The 18,917-nt window shown below is 46.9% G+C and overlaps 1 protein-coding gene across 1 annotated transcript in view; it reads left to right on the top strand.

Annotated features, from left to right (window-relative positions):
* The window catches only part of MYO18B (myosin XVIIIB), a 250,714-nt gene that overhangs the window by 176,687 nt on the left and 55,110 nt on the right, over positions 1 to 18,917 (top strand). Inside the window, exons 37-39 of the mRNA XM_059139951.1 lie at positions 89 to 172; positions 1,181 to 1,318; positions 3,932 to 4,117. Of these exons, the coding sequence (XP_058995934.1) occupies positions 89 to 172; positions 1,181 to 1,318; positions 3,932 to 4,117 (408 nt within the window). The remainder of the gene's footprint in view (positions 1 to 88; positions 173 to 1,180; positions 1,319 to 3,931; positions 4,118 to 18,917) is intronic.

The raw sequence follows: 18,917 nt of genomic DNA, 5'->3' as shown, positions 1-18,917 counted from the left end.
AGACATCTGGAGGGTGGAAGTGGGGAGAAGGGCTTGCCAGCGGTAGGTCCCCAGTGAAGCCTCAAGGTGACTTTTTTTGTCTCATTAGTCTGCTACTGACATTGGACAGATCCAAGAACTGCAGCTACAGCTGGAGGAAGCCAAGAAGGAGAAGCACAAACTTCAAGAACAAGTACGTGCTCAGAGCTGCCCTTGTGGTGGGGAGGAAAGGAAGGGGTCTTTCTGGGACCTCCCCGTTTGGATCCTGGAAAACTGTCCCTCATCCATCCATCCATCCATCCATCCATCCATCCGTCTACTCACTACATTTGAGCTGTGCACCAAATGAATTGAGTGGACACACACTCAATTGAGTGACACACACACACACACACACACACACACTGACTCTTGCTCATGCCAGTTCAGCCTCCAGACATGCCCTATGCAGTGAAACTCATCAGCCATTCTGTGCAAGATTTTCCTCCTCTGAGAAATGTTCTCAAGGACAAAGGGATGGTCTGGGCGAGACAGGATCCTTCCTCATCCTTTGTGAAATCTTCCTTTGAAGCCATGGTTCTTCCAAACACCCCTGAGTTTCACTCATTAGCTAGAGGGTTGCTCTTATCCATGCAATTCTCGAAGCCCTTCTTGAACTGTTGTGTGCACCTGCTTAGGGTTTCTGCCGATGTGACAGGGCCTTGAGCAAATGTCCCTAGGTGTGAGTAACACCAACAGCACAAAAATAATGGCAACACGAGGCCTCTGCTGGGTGCTTATTATATACCAGCTACTAATGGCCATCAGTCCTCACACACACACAAATGAAAGAAGGAGCTCAAGGAGGCGAACTGCCCAGGTACCTCCTGCTGGAAAAGGGCAGAGCCTGGCTTTGAACTCTGATCAATGTGCTTGGGTCCCAAGCCCACACTTGGTTGTATGCTGGGATCCCGAAGCTTGCTGATTGAAAGTTTTGTGTTAGATGCTGAAGACACACAGTAAACATCACCTCCAGCCTCAGCGACCCCAGGGCATGGGCTGCTGGGAGGGTACTGACAGTTTGTGCTTGTCCCTTGAACACATATCATCAGAGCCAAGAAGGAGGCGGTGTGAATGGGCCTGGGGTTAAGTCCTGTATGTGTCTTGATGCTGGGACTTGGGGCCAGCAGGTGGCCAATGGATGTCTTGGGTTCGCCCCCAGCTGCAGGTGGCTCAGATGCGCATTGAATACCTGGAGCAGTCCACCGTGGACCGAGCCATTGTCAAGAGGCAGGAGGCGGTTATCTGTGACCTGGAGAACAAGACGGAGTTCCAGAAAGTGCAGATTAAGAGATTTGAGGTATTGGCAGACATGCAGATGTTACTCAGGGTGAAAGCAGTGGGGCTTTTGTAAATGCTCTGTTCATCCTCTGACCATCATTTCATCTGCTCATGCCTTTCTCTGAATCCATATTCCTCTACCATCTCCCATCAGTGTTCCTTCCCCCCAACTCCCTCCTTTCTGCCTGCCTCAGACACATGGTCCCGTAAGTACCTATCTGTCCAGCCTATCCACCTCCATCCACCTCTGTTTACCTCCATCCATCATCCCCCTTCTGTCTCTTCTTCCTTCCTTTCTCCACTATCTTCTCTTCCTCTGATCCTTCCCTTTCTTCAGACCTTGACCTTTCTGTCTGTCCATGTTTTTATCCACTGATCCTGTCCTGCCCATCTCCATCCACCCTCTCATACACTTATGCATGCAACACTCGCTTTGAGCAGAAATATATTTTGCTTTTAGTATGTACCAGGCTCTGGTTTAGGTGCATGGCGGGTGGAGGTACAAAAAAGCAGATTCTACTTTCCATAAACATAGAGTGTTGTAGGAGATGTGGGTGAAATATGTGTATAAATACAGAGAGAGGGCTGGGAGGTTTAGGAGATGTTGGTCTTTTCAAGCTGGGGAATCAGGGAGGCTTCCAGGAGGAGGTGGCATTGCCTGCTGGACCATGAGAAGGGCAGGTAATACGTAGACGGGCTGGGGCAAGGTTCAATGATTACATTTACCTTTAGCTCTGTGGGCCAGTGACAGGAGCCATGGCCCAGTGAACCTCACCATTGTCAAAGCTGTTTCTCATCTCTCTCTCCTCTGGAAGTTCATCGCAAACCCATGGGGCAGGTGGGATCTGTCCCACCAAATAAACTACAAGATGTGCCCAGTGAGGTCAAGTGACCTGTTCAAGATACAGCTAGGTAGTGTCAAAGACAGGACTAGATTGACAATAGACCCTCACTGTTCCCAGGCTATAATTTCTCTGCAGTCAGCTGGCTTAGCCACAGGATGATGGTGCATCTGGAAATGGGAGGCTGCATTCCTCACTTAGAAACCTTCTCCCAATCCCCTGCTGGGCATTTCATCTCTAAGAAGGATGGTTTATATGAAGAACAGAGAAAGATTCTTCTTTTCCTTGACCCTCAGTGCTTCTCAGAATTGCTCAGGGGATCCCTCAAGGCATAATTGTCTCTGCAGATCACCTCGGAACACTTTGATCTCCTACATTTTAAGTGTACATAATGTTGGGCTCTTTCAGATTTTTTTTTAGCTTGATTCTAGCATAATCAAGTGATAGCAGAGAAGTAAATAAAATTACAATAAAAGAAAACTTTCAGTGGCAGATTCTATGTCCAAATTCACTTCCCCCCTCTGCCATCATGATCTGAATTTAGTAGAATCCCAGGTCCTTGAGATGAGGTACCTTGGGAACACCATTTGTGAACTGATCTTCTTCCTTTTAACCCCCTTGCTGCCCTTTGAAATTGTTGCTAAACTCCATTTGAAAGGCAAAGGGCAATTGAATAGTAAAGCTTTTCTTTTAGACCATTATTCAGGCTCTGATCTGGAGAGGGGCTCAGAGTCGTGAGCAAGGGCCTAAAATATTCATGCAGGCTCAGTTTTAGGTCAACACTCGAGTATTTGCCCATCAGAATCGATTGGCTCCGGGCTTGTTGGCCAACTAATGAATTCTGCAGAACAGTACTTGGGTTTGTTTTCTCTAGCAATGGTGATGCCCACAGCTCCTTTCTCTTTACTGTTTCATTGTGTCCTCTTGGCTTGTCCCCCTCCCACACACACCCAGAAAAGGGAAAATGCCTTAAAGCTAAGAGCTGAGGCACATTCATGGAAGATTATCTGATCAAATCTCCTTGTTTTACAAATAGGGAACCCAAAACCCACGCTGGGGAAGGGGTTTTGATTTCCCAATGTGGTGTGCGCCCCAACGCACAGCTTCATAAAATGATGAGGGTTGCTATAAATATTAATAATTCCCAACCCTTGTCTAGAATGCCTGGTGTGCCAGGCACTGAGCTGAGCCGTCTGCAGAACTTAACGTTTTCAACTCTGACAGCATCCCTGGGACATAAACCCTATTATCATTCCTGTCTCTCTGAAAGGTTAAATAACTTGCCCAAGGTCACACAGCCAGGAAGAGGTAGTGGTGAGGATTGAACCTAGAGTGTATTCAAAACCTACGGTGCTGGGGTGCCTGGGTGGCTCAGTAGGTTAAACCTCTGCCTTCAGCTCAGGTCATGATCTCAGGGTCCTGGATCGAGCCCTGCGTTGGGCTCTCTGCTCGGCGGGGAGCTTGCTTCCACCTCTCTCTCACTCTCTCTGCCTCTCCGCCTACTTGTGATCTCTCTCTCTGTCAAATAAATAAATAAAAATCTTTATAAAAACAAATAAACAACCAGGGTGCTTATCCATATGCAAGGCTGCCTCTCGGTATAGCAGTTATCATTGACTAGGTTTTTAAAGTAAATTCTTCTTTTCTGTAGCAGAAATCAGAATGATCATCCTGATGACTTTATACAAATGCAGAGAGACTGAGCACAGGATTTCTTTTCCCGGAGCCCCCTGTCCCCTGCCCCTGGCCTCTAATAACAAGATGGGTGTGTGCTCTCCGCTCTGATCCAGGTCCTGGTGATCCGGCTTCGGGACAGCCTGATCAAGATGGGTGAGGAGCTCACGCAGGCGGCCAAGTCTGAGTCCCAGCAGCGGGAGAGCAGCCAGTATTATCAGCGGCGCCTGGAGGAGCTGAAGGCGGACATGGAAGAGCTGGTGCAACGTGAGGCGGAGGCCAGCCGCAGGTGCATGGAGCTGGTGAGTGCTGTCCCCAATGCTGGCTGTCATCTGATGGAGGATTTCAGGTGCAGGAGTGCCCTCCTGCCTTTTCAATGTGAGCTTCCACCTGGGCTGTTCCCCGGGGCCTTCGGAAAGCAGGGAGAAACCAGAAAGGGTTGGGCAAGGAAACGATGTTGCCATTGGCTGCGGACTTTGGGGGCGGGCCCAAAGTGGACCAATGGCATTCACTGCTGCTGGATGGCCACCCAGCACGTGTGCATTTCAAATTCCAGACTTTCTTTTCCTGCCTCACACTTTCCACTCCAAAGGCAGGGCAGCCTCTTGGGAAGAGGAAGGAACCAAGGTTGATTAAATGTCTACCTTGCATGGAGTCTTACCATCCATATCATAAAATCCTCCTAACAACCCTGTAAATCACAATATTGTCCCCATTTTACAGATGGGGAAACTGAGGCAAGGGCCCATCAACATACCAAACTGAGGCTCAGAGTGGTACATTCACTTGCCCGAGGCTACGCATTAGTAAGAATCTAAACCCAGGCCTGTCCAACCCTGTAGTCTGTGCTTTTATTGGCTAAACCACGCTTTGCTCCTGGTGTGGTCCAAGTAGTACTTAAAAATCTCTTCCCATTAGGACAGATAAAAAAGGAAGTATAATGATAAAAAAATAAAAATCAATAAAATGCAGAGTTTGGGATCTTACTAAATTTCACAGGGAAGAAATAGGAGGGGGAGATAAAAGTATGTTTCCTGTCCAGTGGGAGTCTCTCCCATCACACTCTGTGGAGACTTTCCTGCACGGATCACGGGGCCTCTGAGGGAGCTGGCTGCTCTTTTTCCCCATGAGGTCCCATATCCTTAAGATTCCAGGTGCCTGCTTCTGGGACCTGGGAGACATCTGGCACTCCCTTTGCCCCCACCAGGGAGCCATCACTGAGATAACCCAGCACGTGCTGAGTCTTGGCCAGAAGGTCTCTAAATCACAGTCTTTATCTCCTTCCTATCTTGTCCACTCTGGTTTTGTGATGGGTCTCAGCAGCTTGTCTGCCTGTAGCAAGTGTATTTCTCGGGCCACTGCTTGCCACAGCCAGGGCCCCTCTCATCAGCTTTGCCCTTGACAAGCCATCAGCGTGGCTGTCATGCAGGGGGAGGTAAGGCTCTGCACAGAGACCCAGGTTCCCAGACAAAGTCCAAGAGCCATGACTGGCAGTTCCTCCACCTCCCACGGCCAGGAAGAGAGAAAGGCTCTTTCCTCCAGTTGACAGGATGACTTCCTCATTCACTGGCCCTGTTTCTCATGCAGCTGAAGTCCCCTCCCGCCCGCTCTGCCTGGGAGCAAGAGAACATCCCAGCCTGTCTCCTCTGATGTCTTCTTTAACTGGCCAGACACCCAGGCGGGCTGGCTGGATCAAAGTGTCTTTCTTCCTCTTTTCTTTGTTCTCCTTTTCTTCCTCTCTCTCCTCTCCTTCCTCCCCTTCTCCTTTTCCTTTCCCTATCCCTACTTCAGGGACATGTTAGGATCTTCAAAGGCCCTGAAATACTGAAAAGATTAGAGAGAAACCCCCATAGATGAATCGAAATAAAAACAAAATAACAGCAACAAAAAAACACTATAAAACTCAAAGCTTGTGTATATGCTGACAGGAGACCTGCATCATTCTCTGCTTTGATTGCAAGATGCTTCCTAAGTTTACCAAGACTGAAATCTTCCCTTTATTTTGGCCTATCTGTGGTTGGGCGGTGTATTTTCTAGGGCTGCCATAACAGAGCAGCAGAAACTGCGTGGCTTAAAGCAACAGAAATTTATTCTTTCATCAGATAAATTTGCCTGAAGGTCAAAAGTCTGAAACCAAAGTGTGGGCTGTGCCACACTCCCACCAAAGGCTCCAGGGGAGAATTCTTCCCCCTCTTTCCAAATTCAGATGGTTCCAGGAATTCTTTGGCTTGTGGCCACATCTCTCCCATATCTCCCTTTGTCTTCATATGGTTGTTCTCTCTGTGTCTGTGTGTCTCAAACACCCTTCTGCCCTTTTCTTATAAGGAAGGGCACCTATAATTGAATTTAGGGTTCACCCTGACTCTAGGTGGATTTTATCTTGAGATCCTTACCTTAATGAGAACCATAAAGACACTTTTTCTATTTTCCCAAATAAAAGTCACATGGACAGATTCTAGGAGGATTTTTGGTTTTAGGGGGCCACGCTTCTACCCAGAGGGCATGTCCCTGCCCAGCTGGTGTTCTGCAGTGATCATGTTCCTCTTGTTTCTTCAGTGAATCTGTCGATTAGCAAGGCTCGGAGGGGATAATGTCAGGTTGGCTAACCCTTCCTAATGGTGAATATCCTACACTCATCAAACTATTTGCCCTCAAATACGCCTATGGGGTTGGGATATTTCCACTGGGAGAAGACAGGATGTCCTCTTTTCCTTGTATGATTTATTCACTAATTCATTCAACATGTGTCTGTTCAGCACCAACTAAGGGCATGGCTCAGCGGTGGGCATTGTTGGGAAGCAGCAAGGATTCTTAAAGCTCCCATTTTGCAGAAGCTTGCAGTATGGGCAAAAAAGTAGCTCAGTGGGAGTGCCCAGTTGTGGAAACCCACTCCCCATCAGTGTGGCATCCTACTTCTCCAGGTTTCTCTAGGTTCACATCCACGCCACCGATCTGCCCTCCTCTGTCCCCTGTAAGACAAGGGAACAGCCTCCCCAGGTCATGTATTCTCTAATAAATTTTACAGAAAGCCTGCAAGGCAGTCAGCATTCTGGTCCTTTCCTTCATGAGCTACGTATCCTCAGTTTTTCCCATGGGCCATGCCCAGTACTCAGTGTTGGGGAATCCAGCAGGGAACAAGAAAGACATACCTTTTCCTTCAAGGAGCTCACACCAAATGCAGAGATAGCACAAAAGCCCTTATTCGTGTATTTTATGCATCCCTCTGTGATGGCAGCTCTGAGTGTTCACAGGCAAAGCAAGGTGTCTTTCCAGTGGGGTTGGGGGGATTCTTGGATAGGCCAGCTGACCCCTTGGCCATTGTGGCCACCAGCCATTTCTTTGAGTAAAGCATTGCCCCTTTCACTTTCCATGTCTTAAGTCCAAATCTCCCTGGGAGGGAAAGAATGAATTCTCTAATGTCCCAGTCCAAGCACGCATGCATGCATACATGCATTCATTGGTCCATCTGTCTGTCCATCAATCCATCCATTTATCTAGTCCATCCATCCTATGCTAGGCCCTTTGCAGATGTGGTTTTCTTTCACACTGATACCAAGTCCAGCAGTGGAGAATGTGAAGGGACAGACACATAAGGTGCTTGGCCCAGGGCTGTGGTGTTGGGAGTGGCAGAGGTGGGATGGGCATCCCCATGTGTCCAGCTCTAAAGCCGTCCCTGTGACCCCACCCTGCCCTTCTGGCCCAATCCTGCTGAAAAATGGCTCTGCTATGGGAGACCCCTAAAAAGATCCCACCTGCTGGGCCCTGGTGAGAAGCGGGAAGGATGTTGATGGATCTCCCTTTCGTGTTCCCTTCCGCCTGTCCCAGACTGTGCCATTTGTCACTGTTGGTGTTGGTTTAAAGGGCTGCGAGTTGTTTCGTGTGAATGATTTACACCCCTAGCTGGCGCACCGGCACGTCCAGATCAGGATCAATTACCCTGCCGATGGAACTTCTCTTCCCGGAAAAAAGAAAAATGAGGTTTTGCCATTAATTTTAGTAAATGTACTATTCCTGGCGACTCCAGGAGCCATTATGGAGAAAAAGAATATTCTGGCTCTAAATCATTCAAGTCCCTTTGTCATGGGAGCGATGAGACAGCTCATCTGTGGATTTATGTCCTGTTGTTTTTCAATAGTTACAGAGCTCAGAGGAGCCACCTCAGCCCCAGGACAGGGTAACTGAGGGAGGTCAAGGGCAGCTGGAAGGGCTGATGGTGACAGGAGGGCCTACTCTCCTCCAGATGCACCTGTTCTGGCAGCCACACCGGTTGGGTTTACTTTCCAGTACCTTGGCCTGACTCCCTACCCTCAACTTGCCCCTGAGCTGAGGGGCAAGTTTTTCAAAAGCTTCGCAGGCCTTGAAAAACATAGACTGGACTTCCTCTTACTCTTAGTGACCACCCAGTGACCCACGCCAGAAATCCCAGTGGCCTGTCTCTCTCTTGTTCACAGATTAATGGCCAGGTCTGTTGTTTTACTTATTTGGGTATTTTAAAAATCCATCCCCCCCATCTTCCTCCCGTCCTTGCTTCCTCTCTCTTTAATTAAGCCCCATCCCCTCTGGTCTGGGGCTGTATAGTTACCTTCCAACCAGTCTCCCCACTTTGCCTCCACTCTGACTCATCCCTGCAGAAGATCTTTCCAGAAGGCACATGTCTTCCTGGGTTACTCTTCTTGCTAAGAAATCTTCCACAACTCTCCACTGCCTTCAGAACCACAACCCAGCTTCTTCCCAGAGCATCTGAGATCTAGCCTCTGCAGATCCTTCTGCCTTTGGCTGCCTGCCTCTTATGACCATGCATGTTCTACGCAAGGAAGAAAGGACCCAATGCCATGTTTTGTTGACTCACCATCTTTGTTCCCATGCATCCCTCTCCCTGCCCACTCAACCTTCAAACCCAAGTCAGGTCCCACCTCCAGGAAGTCCTTACTGTTATCCCCACCCTTTACTGACTGAAGCACCTCCTGCCTTTTCTCACTTCCCCCTGGGTTCACCCCATCATGCCAACATGAATGACCCAGGAAATGTGCCTTGGAGATCTCAAGATCAAGAGGAGGAGATGCAGGTGCCCCTAAATGATTCTGATACAGATGGGACGTGTGGGCGGAGGAGGAAGTGGATTGATATAACCAGGAGATGCGGAAAAGAGCACTTGGGTGTCTTCAATGATGTGTCCGTATTGGCTGGCAGCTTTGGGGAGCGGTTGTCTGATCCTGTTCATTGTGGCCTCTGCACACCTGCATTCAGCAATGTTCAGCAAATGCCTGCTGCGTGTTAGACAACATCCAGATTTCCAGAAGGGCAGCGACATACCATAGACAGGGACATAAATGCCGACTCTTAACCTCCTCTTCCTTTCTCTCTTTTCCTTCTTTCTCATTGCCGCTCCTCTGCTGAGTGGCAGCCACAGAATCGCTTCCTCCCACCCTGCACCTGCCCTTCTGCTGTCGCCCTTGCTCTTCCTCAGCTCCCACTGTCCGCCACCTGTGCAGGTGCAGACGTGTCACCTCTGTCTCTCTCGCTTTAATCGCATTCTCCCAAATAATTTCTTTGACTTGTGTGTGTGGGTGCATCAAGGATGCATGGCTCCTTGGGGGCTACAGTAACAAATTACCAAAAACTGGTTGTCTTAAAACAACGTAAACTGATTATTTCACAGTTCTGGAGGCCAGAGTCTGAAATCAAGGTGTTGGCAAGGCCCTGATCCTTCTGAAGGCTGGCCATGCAGGAGAATCCTTTCTTCCTCATACAGTTTCTGGAAGTTCCAGGTGTTCTTTCTGTGAGGCAACATCACTCTGTGTCCACATGGTCTTCTCTCTCTTCTCTGCCTCTCTGTCTTCTCCTCTTCTTCTAAGAACACTAGTCAATTGGGTTTAGGACCCATAATCCCATATGACCTCCTCTTGACTAATTATGTCTGCAAAGACCCTGTTTACAACAAAGTCACATTCCGAGGTTTCTAGTGATCATGAATTTTGGGGAGACACTCTTCAGCTTACTTACAAGGTGGTATAGGGAGCACTGGACTTGGAGTCGGAGAGCTTGGACAGCTAAGTTAACATGGCAGGACCTCAGTTTCACCATCTCTACAATGGGAGGGCGTGGATATAATGCAGCCGATCTCATTGGGTGGCAGTAAGGATCAAATGAGATGATTTACCTAAAAGTGCCAATGATAACATGCAGTAGGGACTTAATAGATATCACAATATTTTCTTTCTCCTTTCATCTCTCACTCCTCCTCTGACTCTGATTCTTCTTCTACTTAAACTTTACCCTGAATCTGCTAGCTCTGCTTCCCCATCCTATCCCATGCACATGATGGTTGATGGTAGTGATGTTGGGGGTAGTTAGTGTTTGTGTATCACACTGGGCCTTGGGCTAAGCACTTACACAGGTTCTCTCATTCTCTCCTTGTGAGCAGATTATCCACATTTTATCAATAAAGGGACCAAGATCCGGATACCCTGAGCCCCTTTCCCAGAGTCACATTCCCAGCAAGTGGCAGAGTCAGAATCCGAACCTAGATCTGACCAACTCAAACCCATTCTCCTACTCAGTAAGTTTTAGACACACAATATTTCCACACTGAAGTGTAGTTTTTTAAAAAAAAATGGGTCACAAAAAGCAATATTGGTTCCGATTCTGTAGTCTAAGTTTTATTGACTTTTGGGGTTGGATAGTTGTCTATTGGGGGGGACTGGCCTGTACCTTGTAGGATATTTCATAGCCTCCCCAGCTTTTACCTGTTAGGTGCTAGAACTTTCCCCCTTCCCAACTCTAAGTCATCACAATCAGAAATATCTCGACATTGCCAAGTGTGCCCTGGGAAACAAAAGCATCCTTGTTGAGATCATTGTTCTCATATGACCCTCACAGTAACTCTGAAAGCAAGGCTCATGATAGTTCCCACTTTACAGATGACCCAACAGGCTTAGGGGGTGACATGATGTCCCTGAGGTCACAGGAAACTGGAGGAGGGGACATGCACATCAGGAGGAGAGGAATTCAAGGGGCAGGAGGAGGACAGCAGCGTAACTCCCTAGGCTCACAGGGAAAGGACAGGAGTGATGCCAATAAAACCTGGTCCCAAGTTTAGCCCTGCCCCAGAGGTGACTTCACAGCAGAAGTTAATTCTGAACAGAATGGAAGGCCTTGCTGCAGACTGTGTACTTTTAATAATGTTTAAATAAAACATGGGAGCATGGGTGTGATCTCCTCACCAAGCCTGGCTTGTCAGCCGCCTGGGCAAAATCATAAATAGTTAATAGACAACCACTTACGGCTCTACTTCTGTTAAATCCAGCATAAATTATTTATGGCCCATGAATTATTTATTGAGTCTTATTTGGGGGTGTATTTTCCACCTTTGGGGTAGAGGGGTGTGAAGGGAAAAGAAGGTAAGGCCTGAAACAGACAATGAGCGAGCCATGAGGGTCTTGGCTCCCTTCTGAAGTGGGAGTGGGAAAGGCTTCCCTACTCCCCATAAGGAGGAGACCTCCCCTTGATGTGATCAAGAGGTTGGAGTGAATTTGTATCTGGGAAGGTGCTCCCAGAAGGAAAGCTTGGGCCAGTCCCAGTCGTGTGCTAGTAAGAGTTTAACAACAAGCTCTCCAGGGCACGTGAGTCCTGGTGTGTAGTGTTCTCCAATCTCCCACCAGGGCTGATTGCAAGCCAACAACATGACGTCTTTGAACATGGGATTGGGAGGCCACCCCCCCATGTAGGATAGAAACCAAACACTTTAAAAGCACGGATGGTAGTAAAAAGGTCCTAAAATAATTAGGAAGCATGCATTTTAAGTATGTAGTTAACCTTTGTTTTTGATATGATTTATTGACTTGGAAGTTTGTACCATTTAATTCATGGTGGTTGTGTTGGACAGCCGGCCTGCAAAGTTCAGGAAAATTTAGCAGTTAGCGTGTGCACACTGGTAGGAACCCTTCCCAGCACACCAATCGCTTGGAGTCTCCTTGTTGTGGGGTCACTGTGCCCCAGTTGGAGGTTGTGGTGTTGAGTGGAAAGAGGGTAGCTGTGGGGTCCAAAGGCTCTTAAATCAAATCTCATCATTCATGGACTATTTTTTAAGTGAAATGACTTCACCGTTGGAAGCTCTTCTTTGGCATCATTTATGAAATGGGTATGACCCCATCTACTCTTTTTGGAGTGGTTTACCCCGTGTCCTTGCTCTGTAGGTCATGCAAGCTCCTTTGTCATTCCCTCTTGTCCGCCTTCTCCTGTCTTCTGAGAATCTGTCCCCAACTGGTAGAGGCCTTAGTTTTCACGTTTGTTCTTGTTTTCTCTTGCTGGGTTTTCTTAGCCACCCCAAGACCCATATTTCCAAACTGTAGTAGGGAACACAGCCCCCTCACATCACTTTGCTGGGAGGTATTTACCAAAGCCTAAATTAAGGGTTTTCTTTAAAAAAAAAAAAAACAAACAAAAAGGGGGGGAGGGTGCCTGGGTGGCTCAGCCAGTTAAGCATATGCCTTGAACTCAGGTCATGATCCCAGGGTCCTGGGATCAATCCCCACATCGGGCTCTCTGCTCACGGGGAGTCTGCTTCTTCCTCTCCCTCTGCCACTCTCCCTGTTTGTGTTCTCTCTCTCTCTCAAATAAATAAATAAAATCTTAAAAAACAAAAACCAAACCAAAACAAAAAAAGCCTCTGTGTGTTTTCCTCCAGGAAATGACTGTGAACTTCAGAGCATAAAGATGAATTATTTTGGCTGGGAACTGAAGTATTTAAAAAGGCATTCCATATGGAGGGCATTTGGGGCCATGAGCAGGGTGTAAATAATACCTTTTATGGCTCTCCTGACGGGGAGATAGCTCTCCTAATTACCGCCCCGTTATCTCAGTGTGATCCAAAATGGCCCAACATGTTTATAAACTCCCTGTTCAGACTGCTTCGCTTGCCACCCGTCATGGCCTCCTGCATTCTCAGTGAGCTGGCAGGCGGGGGATGTGGGTATTTATGTCACTGCCCCCTTCTGGGCACCACAGGCTTCTGTCTGTCTCCCCACAAAGGTGTCTCTCCAAAAGAAACTTGGTCCCGAAAGGGATGTGGGACCCCGTGCCACTAGCCTCAGACACGTATCTGGCACGGAATTCTTCCAAGCTATCTTTATCCCAAACGATGAATGTGCTTGTCTCAGTTCAAGAGGTGGTAGCGTCTAATGAAATGAGCTTCTTAGCATTTGCCTCTGAGATGAGATATCTTGATAATAAAATCTATTACGGAAAGCCTACCTCAGAATAATTGGGTCTATTACTCCCCGACTTGTGGCTTTGTTTCTGCGTTGAGAACAGGCTCTCCTGTAATTAATCAGAATTTAAAGTTGCTAATACCAATTACAAATAATGCATGGAGTGTTGAGATGGTGAACAGAAGAGTAGATACTAATCTTGTCCCCTGAGACTTCACCGATTGAACTTTAGTCACTTTGGACTTGCTGGAAATTAGAGTAACTTAACTGCACAAAGTTAATTATTTTAAAAAGAAAAGGGGGGCAAGTATTGATTGAATGTGGCAGGTGTACATTAAATTATTCAAATAGATCCAGTTCAAATTGTTTAGATGAGATTATGCTTCACTTAATTGCATGTCAGGGAGGCTTAGGAAGGTTAATCTTCATGATTGAAAGCAGGATCGTTGGCACGGTTGGACATCTTCAGAAGATAGTGGTCCCAAGGAAATTGAGGGGTCCCCAAATCAGACTTGATGATCTGATTCCAAATGCTGATTCAGTGGGAAGGGTGATTCATCTCTTTTGGGGACCCTTTTTTATTTTGGCTGAGCTTAAATATTGAGAAGTCAGAAGGAGACCTCAGAACTTGAGGATAGATGAAGAAGTGCGAAATAAAATGGTTTTTACTGGGAGAACTGGCTGGTTTGGAATTGCAAGTGTAATATAGCAGGAAAAGATGAGCGAACTGGTCTAAATTATGGCGCTTTGGGTGTAAGTGACAAACAAAATTCTAATTGGCCTAAGCGAAAGAGAATATATAGGCTCATCGAATGGAAAAGTCTAGAGACCTCTGATTTCAGGTCCAGTGGAATTCAGGAGCTCAGATGATGTGGACAGACTGAAGGTAATATGCTAGGGTCAACTCACATCAGCTCACCAGAGCTAATTGTGCCTATCTTTTCCTAACTGTGTGCTTGAAGATGTCAGTTTGGAAGACTGACATTAGCGACTGAAAGAGAATTTATACCATGGAAATTGACAAATGCTCCTCCAAACAGGGCTCCCTCCTTCTGCCCTCCCCCAGCCAGTTTTAAATATTTACTAGGACACCACTGGCTGAACCATCTTCTCCATCCCCATTCTCAGGTAGGCTTTTCCTTCTTAGGGGCAGCAGTCGTGCTAAAAAATGATCAGCAAACCAGCCTCAGGGATAAGATGGTCCCTTGTACCCAACAACTCAGACAAAAGTCCAGAGATGGAATCTCACTGATTCCGATGGGCCTGGTTTGGGGTCCCTGCCCCTCCCGAAAGTAAGCATCAGGGCCAAAGGGTACATACAGTCTCTCTGACTAGATGGTTCTGGGAGACGTGCCCAGCCCTGAATCCTGGTATAGAGTCAGCCCTAGCCTAACCATGCTAATGGAGAGTAGGGGAAGAAGAGCTCCCCCAAGGAAAACCAGAAGGACAGGGAATGGATTCTAGAGAGAAGCCCTTGGAGGCCCACTGCAGCAGCTGTATCTGTGTGCCTTGACCCTCTGCTCTGCCCCAGGTTCTCTCTATGTTTTCTCTTCTCTACTTACTCTCTTGGCTCTTCCTCGAATTTTCTCCCCTTTCTGTGTTACATCTTTTCTGTGACTCCTGCAGTTGGGAGGTCTCATAAGTAGGACATATCAAAGAAAGGGGAGAGGAGGCCGGAAGTGGGCAGCCTGATTTTCCTTTCCCTGCTCCCCAAGGGAGCAGCTCCTGTCACAGGAGGAGCCTGCCTGGCAGTCAGGGGGCCTGGATTCAGAAGCCCCACTTGTGCCTTTTCCAGGCTGTGTGACCTGGGGTCATGCCTCTCCCTGAGCGGGGCCCACTTTCTCTCTCTGTTAAATGAATTGGATCATCTCTAAGGCCCTTTCTGCTGAGACGGTGTGCGAGGCTTGAATTTGGTGGTCATGGATCTGCGAGGTTTGGGTATGTCATGGGGTCAGCCTCCTCTGGAAGGAGCACACCCCTGCACCCCAGGACCTCTGCACAGGGTCACAGCATCTCAAACTGGAAGTTATTTAGGCTCCTTTGTCCCATCTGAGGCTTCTCCAGCCTCAGACTCAGACCGGGAGAAGTTCCAACTCTTATTAAACTGCAGTGCTGAGAAATGAAAGGCGAGAGAGTCCCTGTAGATCCCTCCCTTTCTCTGGTGCCTTCCAGGTGGATTCTGTACCTCCAGCTTATTCCAGATGTGGATTCCAGATGTGTCACCTTATCTCTGGGGAGATGCACCCTTTTGCTTCTTTCAGCTGGGAGGCGGGGAGGAGTTAGCCAGAGAGTACTACGTTGTTGTTGTTGTTTTTAAATAGCAAAGTTCCATCCACCTTTAAATCCAAAGCTAATGCAAATTTGTGTTAGATCAAAGTAGAGCCCTCCGATTCTTACACTGGCCCCTGAGGCCACACCACAAAACTCTCTGGCTATCCCGAGATCTAAACCAGAGGTGAGCAGAACTGCAATCCGAGGGCCAAATCTGGCCTGTCTTCTGTTTCTGTTCCGTTTTGTAAATAAAGTTTTGTTAGAACATAGTCACAACTATTTATGTATTGTCTGTGGCTGTTTTCACACTCTAATGGCAGAGGGGACTGTGGCAGAGACCACTTCACACATAAAATCTCAAATATATTTATTATCTGGCCCTTTACAGGAAAAAAAAATATGTTCACCTTTGCTCTAGAACATTGCTGAGCATATACAAGGCATGAAAAAAAAATTAATGTTGAATGAAGAGAGAGCTTGACAGAAGGACATGATATGGAAGTAAGGAGACCTCGATGCAAATAGTTCCATCATTTTCCTCCTGTGTGACTTTGGTTAAGATGCTCACTTTCTCTGTGTCTCTGTTCTCTTCTAAAATGGGTATAGTCGCTGCAACCCCTTCACAATGTTGTGGGGAAGATTTAATGAGACAGTGTGTTTAAATGCTTGTCGTGGTGGCTGATGCAAAGCGAACTTATTGTTATCATCATTTTCTTGGTCCATTTGGGCTACTACACCAAAATATTACAGATTAGGTGGCATTTAGCCAACAGAAATTTAGTGTTGACAACACTGGAGGCTGGAAAGTTTAAGACCAAGGCATCAGCATGGTCATGTTTTAGTAAGAGCTGTGTTCCTGGTTTGTAGCTAGCACCTTCTTGTTGTGTCCTCAAGTGGTGGAAAGGGTTAGGGAGCTCTCTGGAGCCTTTTTTATAAAAGCACTAATTCCATTCATGAGTGGCTCCACCATCATGGTCTAATCACCTCCTAAAGCCTCACCTACTAATACCTTTATCTTGGGGATTAGGCTTTCATCATAAGGATTTGGGGTTGGGAGGGGCACCTGGGTGGCTCAGTGGGTCAAGCCTCTGCCTTTGGCTCAGGTCATGATCCCAGGGTCCTGGGATGGAGCCCCTGCATTGGGCTTTCTACTCAGCAGGGAGTCTACTTCCCTTGCTCTCTCTCTTTATAATAAATAAGATAAAAATAAATAAATAATAGCAAATAAATAAATAAATATTTAAACAAATAAACGATATAGATAAATAAATTAATAAATTAATAAAATCTTAAAAAAAAAGAATTTGGGGTTGGGGGACACAAACATCCAGACCATAGCAATCATCATCACCACTACCATCATCACCACCCACCATCATTATCATCATCATTACCATCATCTTCATCACTATCATTATCACTCACTACCACCATCACCTCACCCTCATTATCAATACTACTACCAGCCCCCTCATTATCATCAACATCACTGCCACCATCATCACCATTACCATCATGATCCTCATCACCCCACCACCACTGTCATCTGTTCCCAGTTATCATTGCCACAACCATTATCATTGTCGCCACCATCATGACCATGATGACCATTACCACCAGCAACATCATCATCATGACAACCATGATCATGATCACCACCACCACCATCATCACGACCACCGTCACCACTGCCATGACCACCACCACTATCATCACTACCATGACTATCACCATGACCAACACCACCACCACCATCATCATCATCACTACCATCATCATCACCACAAGAATGAGATCCAGGGCAGACAGCACCTCAGATCCCCTTTGAGAACCAACCAACTCTGAATTTCAGAGCAAAGATAGAAGCCTAGGTCAGTGGTTGGATCATTTCCCATTAGACGATTCTGGGAAAATTGCTCCCAATGTGCCGTCTTGCCTTGTAACCCGTGGGTTCATGGATGCCTCCTTATTTGTGTTCAGTGTCCTGGGCACTGGCTTCATTGGAATTCTCCCCTTTCCCCAGCTTTGCCTTGGCTGCATTCCAGGTAAATGACGCGGAGCCCATCCTGCCGCTAGTCACCTCTGCTGCCCACTCAGATAATTAGAATCAACACATCCATTTCCCTAACGGCATTCTCATCTTCCCCCCGAAAAGTTTTCAAATAGAAAAAGAAAGGCAAAAACAAGCTACATCTGTCCTTGTTTAGGCAATTTGCAGCTCTCCGCATCTGACATCCACCCAGCTGGGCGCAGAGCTAAGTTTCCCGTATGTTTTTGGTGGGAGATGACGTGGTCGATGCTGTTATTAAGTTTGGCAGTGATTTGGAGACAAAGTGTCCTGCTAGAGAGAGGCTTATAAACAAACACTCGGGGAATCCATAAGGCTCCAGCCTTTGTGAGCTCATGGCTGGTGGGTGGGGAGAAAAAAAGAAGACTGATGTCACTTCTCAGCAAACAAAAGGAAAGAAATTCAGTAAATAAGATGGTTTTCACCTCTTCCTGGGAGCCTGGCAAACCTCCCGAAGTTGTGCCCAGGTAGCAATTAGATGCTGTTTGCCAGGGATCAGCAAATGTTTTCTGTAAAGGGCCAGAGAGTAAATAGTTTAGACTTTGCAGCTTCTACTCTTTGTCACCAAACTCTGCACATCATTGTGCAGAAGCAGCCATAAACAATATACGTGAATGGGCATATATGTCCCAATAAAACTTTATTAAAAAAAACAAACAAACAGTGGGCCAGATTTGGCCCATAGGCTGTGGTTTGCTGACTCCTGTTCTAAGCTCTATTGGAAGGAAAAGTGGAAGGGAAAACAGACGGCAGAGCTAGATTTAAATCCTGGCTCTAGCCTTTCCAGACTATGTCTGGGGCAAGTCACCTATCTTCTCTGAGTCTTGGCTTCCTCATCTATAAAATGGGTTATAAGGAAGTCAGGAGAAAAAAGAGGGTCGTACACATTTTAAAGGGAACTAAATAATAAGTTTCCCTAGTACCCACTTCCTCACCCCTGGTAAAAATCAGGTGGGAGTAAAGCAGTCTGCCTGAGGGCTTTCCTTTGGCCCCCACCACGGTGATGGGTCATGTGACACACATCTTTCTGTAGCTCATTTGAAAGTGTATCTGCTCTCAGTTTCCCAAGGATGATCCTGCTGTCCATTTCTATCAGAGCCCTCCCACCCCAAAATGCCTTCCCTGGCTCAGCCTACCCCATATTTATCCTAAGACACCGCCTTGGCCAGAAACCCCCATGTATACAGTCTGTGTACACACTTCTGTTGTTAGAGGGAGCAGTCTATGCTGTGGCTCAATGTTGGGCCGCCATGAAAGACTGCAAGTCAAGGATACTACATTTCAAGTTTGATAATTATGTTCGCATTTTAACTGGCATGATTTTCAGATGGGGGCTTAGGGAGAATTCTGATGTTTGTGTGATGATGTTAATAGTTAAGATGTACTTAACCAGGGCGGGGGGTTTAGTGGGGAAGGATTCCTCTTCATAGAACAAGTATAAACAGAACCTTGTTTTGTGATCCCATGGTTTGTTGTTTTTATTGTTGTTTTTTCTGTTGCAGATTTTAGCTGGAAGTTGATTTCTTTTTTTAAGATTTTATTTATTTATTTGAG

Source organism: Mustela lutreola, chromosome 11 (assembly GCF_030435805.1).
Source record: "Mustela lutreola isolate mMusLut2 chromosome 11, mMusLut2.pri, whole genome shotgun sequence".
NCBI lineage: Eukaryota > Metazoa > Chordata > Mammalia > Carnivora > Mustelidae > Mustela > Mustela lutreola.
Note: the sequence above shows the minus strand (reverse complement) of the source record. Positions and strands in the feature narration are given on the sequence as shown.